The sequence below is a fragment of the Vigna unguiculata genome, chromosome 8 (assembly GCF_037176805.1).
Source record: "Vigna unguiculata cultivar grain cowpea cultivar isolate G323 ecotype 2 chromosome 8, ASM3717680v1, whole genome shotgun sequence".
NCBI lineage: Eukaryota > Viridiplantae > Streptophyta > Magnoliopsida > Fabales > Fabaceae > Vigna > Vigna unguiculata.
In genome coordinates, this window is record NC_140799.1 from 5,357,069 (window position 1) to 5,362,744 (window position 5,676).

At 35.8% G+C, this 5,676-nt stretch overlaps 1 protein-coding gene across 1 annotated transcript; it reads right to left on the reverse strand.

Annotated features, from left to right (window-relative positions):
- Positions 1–201: 201 nt before the first annotated feature.
- On the reverse strand, positions 202–5,212 carry CID7 (CTC-interacting domain 7). Its single transcript, XM_028083664.2, has 6 exons — positions 4,911–5,212; positions 3,203–4,079; positions 2,071–2,515; positions 1,919–1,989; positions 1,301–1,425; positions 202–907 (listed from the first exon to the last, which is right to left on the reverse strand). Exons 2-6 carry the CDS (start codon positions 3,989–3,991, stop codon positions 604–606), a joined length of 1,734 nt encoding a protein of 577 aa, XP_027939465.1. The 5' UTR covers positions 3,992–4,079; positions 4,911–5,212; the 3' UTR covers positions 202–603.
- Between the last annotated feature and the right edge of the window lie 464 nt (positions 5,213–5,676).

The window sequence follows — 5,676 nt, forward strand, 5'->3', positions numbered from 1 at the left end:
AAATTATTGTTGGCATGAGTGAGACATTAAGGAATATAAAATTGTTTTAATCAGGAAATAAATAGTATATATTCTCCTATAGTAATTCCAGAGACAGATTTCAAAGAACATTGAAGCAGCATATTTTCTGCAAATGTCGTTAGTATCATGTGCATGAAAATCACAAGACTGAACAAAAAACCAGACCGGCTTGAACATTGGTTTGAGCTGTAAATAAATTGGCATTGAATCTAATTGACAGAGTGAATTGTTCTATCATGTAATTGAGTTCTATCAGTTACATCTGAATGAAAAAGAAATTTAACAAAGAAATGAAAATTAGGGTACAAAATTAACAAAAGGTAATGCTGAAATATTCCCTGCTGCTGACTGACTAATGTGATGAGATGCCTCACACAAACCTTCAATGGTACAATTCTTCTACAACCCTTCTCTTTACTTCTCTAACCTTTTTCTCCATTTTTTCAACCTTTTTTTTTTCCTTTTTTTGGCTTGGCCATTGCCATTACTTCTTCCCATATACAGATACAAGAATGACTACAACAATGTCTATGTGTTCATGATGGATTTTTACTGTGTCAGAAACTTGTATACCTCCCCGGTTCAGTACACCACTACCCGAATCAGACCAGGCTGCGGTTCGGTGAAATCAAGGCCTTCTTCTTCGAGTAGATATCGCTGTACAGCTATCGGTAGTCTCGCCGGAGTGCGCGAGCCCCGCGTGTGGTGGCCGGTGCCAACACAGATGTAAACCTGTAGACGCTGCTCGGCGGCTCTGGCCGTGCTTCTAAGCACACTCAGTTCATGTTTCAGCACGTGAATAGCTTCACTTACATGCAGACCATGCAGGTCTATCATTCTCTGGTGCCCCCTCCCATTACCTTGCATCTCTGGAGCAACAGGGTTCCTGAAAAATCAATATTCACATCACAATGATTCCTCATAATGCAGCACCTAGGTTTTCTTTTTTTTCTCTCTTCTTTAGGAGCATTCAACTGTTTGGCAGCCTCTATTGGTGAATGATTGAGAAGGAAAGGCTGCAGCAATTTGGAAAGTAGAGTTTTTCATACAAATAGTAGTACTCTCATTTGAACCTCACTTGTAACATTTTTCTCTCTGCAACAAGCAATTGGATTGGACATCAACTGGAAATCACTGTGTATGTTAAACCACTCAAATTGTTTCATTCTTCTCATAACCAACCAGACCATTCTTTTCAATGGCCATAGTTCCAACCATACCGATTCTGTTTTTTAAGCCAATGTTGCATGAATAGAAATGATAGAATTGGAAAACGAACCTCTGACGGTAAATAGATTCTTGAGCTTTTCCATGTGCAGCTTTCATATGCATGTTATGCAGTTGCCCTTTAACACTTAGCTCCTTTGCAAGGGCCTTGTTGCCAACAAGGTAGGCTTGTCGTGCCTGTTTTTTATATTTTGAAGAATTAAACTCAATATACAAAAATTAAAATGCGTGGATTCATGTTACACCTCTTCCTGAGCTAGTGGGATAGATTGCATTCGTTGAAACTTTACTTACAAAATTGTTAACTAACTTACAAAAATAAGAAAAAACTTAATGCTGCATCAGAGCAAACTAAAAATTTAATGCTCTGGAAGGATTTTGCCAGTTACACAGCAAATGTTCCTTTACTTTATTGCTGGTGCATACTCAATTTGGTGCCATCCTAAAAGTTATCTTCATGTTCAATTTGATTGTCCAAAACTATAGTAGAAAACAGAGGAAAATAACATAAATTATGGACTAAATGCTAAAAGAATATGGAAGACTAGAAGTGTGATAAAGCATACGTATCCAAGCCAGAAAAGTACATAGGTTGTAGCCAAATAATTACATTGTACTCTCATTCATACTCTAATTAATTCCTCCATCACCCCATGAAACAAAGACCCACCTGCTCAAAATAAGCGTTACGCAAACGTGCATGATCACGAGCCTCCTCCCGCAGTTCAGAATACATATTTCCTGCCATTCAAAATTGTTAAAGGAAACATGGAATAGAAAGAATTCGTCTCACATTTGAAGCATATAAACATAAATATTTACCAACTGCGTCACCAGTTTCAAGCCAAACAGGAGCTGCCCGAGCAGAACCGCTGTTCTGTAATCTATCACCAAAGTTGGCTCTCCCTTGTCCGCCATTGTAGGCACTAGCAAGAACATTTAAACTTCTGCTAGAGCCTGTGGAAGCATCACCAGAACCATTTTTATCAAACTTCCATATACCAGAATCCTGAGAAGCCAATTTCCTGACAGCTGATGCAAAGTCAACAGCTCCTCTAGATGGAATAGAAGAGCTAGATTTGAACATTAGCATGTCTTTATCAGATGATAAGTAAGGATTGCCACTTTGAACACTATCTGCAGCATATTTTGCAGTACTCTGGCCATTTGACGATGTAAGAGCTGGAAATTCCATTGCACTCAGATTGGGAGCTGACACAGTCTTTGGACTCAAATTCTGATTGAAGTTACTACCATCAACTTGAATCTACAAAATCGGAGAGGAGGTTTAGTAAATCTAATCAACATAAAAGTCCTTGGCTATGAAGAATGCAAGGGAAATGAACTCATGAGAGATGACAATGACATCCACAAAATAAAAAAATACCAAGAGATTGTTGTATTACTATATCATATACCAATATATATATACATATATATATATATATATACATATATATATACATATGTATATATATATATATATAGATATATATATATATATATATATATATATATATATATATATATACATATGTATATATATATATATATATATATATATATATATATATATATATATATATTGTTGGGGTGTGTGTGTGTATTTTTACATGAAGCATAAGCCATAAGATTTAGGGAAACAGTGATCAGAAACAGGGAGATAGATTGCCTTAGAATTGCCTCACAACTTCATGGAACGCCAGCTCTTCCCTGTCAAAACAAGGCACATATATTTCCCCATATCTTTAGCTTCCATCCCTTCACATTTAATATAGTATTTGGACCAAATCATGTAGAAAGACGTGCCTTTCTGACCAATAATTGCATCACAACATGCTAGAATCCAGTTATAACATATATATGCATGCACTTTCACCAGCACTAACATGAAAAGAGGCTTTATAATGAGCCATAATCTAACCATAAATCAGATATTACATGAAGAACCAACCTCTAACTGAGTGAGCATCTCAATGGTCAGATGTAAATCACATCCATTGGCAAAGAAAACTTCAGCAAGGCTTTCTGAAGCAAACCCAGGAAAAAGAGAAGCTAGAAACTCCAAAGGGTTCAAATCAGTATCATTTGAAAGAGAATTCCCAGAAAAACCATCATTTAAGAATCTATGCCCAGAGTTGTCATCATAAACAAGTGCCTCTTGACCATTGCTAACATGCAAATCCGTCTTCCCAATTTGCCTATCCCAAGGCTTTGCTGAAGTGTTCAAAATGCTTGGAGAAGATGGTTCCTCCCTGTAGGTTGAATTGGAAAACCTTAATTTATCAGGAAAAGTATTGCCATTAAGGTGCTGTTGAGACAATTCCTGCAGCTCATTTAACACATATCTACTTCCCTTAGAAGAAGGAAACATTGAGGATTCATTATCATTATTTATAGATAAGCCTGCTAAAGAGAGGTTGTTAACACCTTGGGATTCATCTTCTCCCATGACCTTGAAGTCAGGAGTAATATCATCAGGCAGCTGACAACGCCAGTACTGGTGAGCCTCATCATCAGAATTGTTCGAAATGGATGATTCTGATCGATCTAGAACTGCTTTACCAAGAGATCCAGCAGTAGTAGTAAACCTCGCTGTTGCATCCACTGAGCTGGTGCTTCCAGATGGAGATGATCTCAGGGAAAAAGGAACGAACTCTGCTGCATTTGGATTCAAAGAGGTTGCTTTGTTTGGGGTGCTCAATTTAGCGTCTGTTTGGTATACTTTCTTGGATAAGCTCATTATTGACAAGAATATGTTGAAAACGACTAAAACATAGATGGACCTTAAGAACTGTAACAGAAATATTCCAGACGGCTTCAACCAAACCCTGCAAAAATAATTCGATTAGGTCATCTACCAAGTTCATCAACCAGACTATCATAAAAAAACGCAGGAACAACAAAAATCCTGAAAAACTATCATGCATCACGTACTAGACAAGCGAATTCCACAGTATCCAATATCACATGATGCATGATGAGCAACTCAATAATGAATTCCAGTTAAATATGTTGACTATCACTGCAGGCAACAATAGAATGACCATTTACAAAACTGAAACTTGAAAGTAAATCACATAAGCTCAATTGAACAACAGAGCTACTGTTATGAACTCCAAACACAACTTTTAGCTTATCATATTGCTTACCAAAAATGCATCGGTGAACATCTAGCAATTACACACCAAGTAAGAATCAGCTGGATAAAAGTAAAAACCCTAATTTTTTTTTTTTTTCTGAAGCAAACAATTGACAGTGCCAAGATAAAGTAAACAATTGAAAGAATTGTTCAATTAGTAAAACCAAATAAAACTTCCAAAATCTCAAACCTTATCGTAGGAACAACAAACAAAAAATAAAACTGCGACAGGTTAAAGCCAGTCGAAGGCAAAAAAAAAAAAAAGTCAAAGCACGAGCACAACAATAACATAGCCTTCCATTATGAAAGCCAAAACCTTTACGAGATCTCGAGCAATTCAACACCTTGATTATGAAAGGATAATCCGAAAGAAATCCCAAAAAAAAAAAAAAATCCCAATAGGTCCAATTAATCAAAGATAACAAAAGCAAGTAATTGCCGATAAAACACACAATTTAAAGAAATGGGTAAGTGAAAGATCTGAAATTTAAGGAAAGCATGTGAGAAAAAAAAATTATACCTTTGCGAATCAAGTCAAAGGGATCCATGAGGGGAGATAGCATGAGATCAGAGGGGTAAGATAGGAAGAAATGAAAGTGAAGCAGTTTTAATTTTTCTTTCTGGGAATTGGAGCTTGCTTGTAACTATCCCTCTAATATTGTTATCTCACCAGTTTTTCTTATGTTTCCCTTCTTTCTTTTTCTTTTCTCTCTCTTGTTCAGTTTTTTTTTTTTGGTGTTGAAACCCTCTTAAGCTTTGGCTAATACCAGCACCACCACCACAAAAATACTAATGAAGAAACCAACCTTTGGCCGCTCGATTTGACCTCTCTCTCTCCTCTTTCTTCTCTCACACACTCTTAACTCTTCACTGTTTATATACTAATTTTTTTATAATTAATTAGAATCCATGATTGGGATTTGGGAAGGAAAAAACGGTGGCGCAACCCTCATCTCTTTTATCTTTTATTATTTCAGTGCGTTAAATATTGTATTAAACAATGCATCACTACTCTTGTTTATAGAATTGCTAAAAATGGGTAACATGCATTAGTAGTACATGATAACGAAATATAATCGTAATCAATACTCTTGTTTAAAGAATTGCTAAAATAAAAAGTTTAATATCTTATACTTATTTGTATGTTATAAAGGAAAGTATGTTGCTTTTGTAAATATTAGTGCAGTATAATCGACAGTGTAGATGTTGTTATATCATATCCTTTTTCACACCCTTTTATATTTTTATCTATATATATATATATAGAAATTCACCTTTTATTCGTT

Excerpts from the sequence above, each read along its gene's own strand:
- CID7 (XM_028083664.2), bottom strand. The coding sequence starts at position 3,991 with ATGAGCTTATCCAAGAAAGTATACCAAACAGACGCTAAATTGAGCACC. Across the intron at positions 1,426-1,918 it reads GTAACGCTTATTTTGAGCAG|GCACGACAAGCCTACCTTGT; the intron begins GTGGGTCTTTGT and ends TATAAAAAACAG. Across the intron at positions 908-1,300 it reads GAATCTATTTACCGTCAGAG|GAACCCTGTTGCTCCAGAGA; the intron begins GTTCGTTTTCCA and ends TTGATTTTTCAG.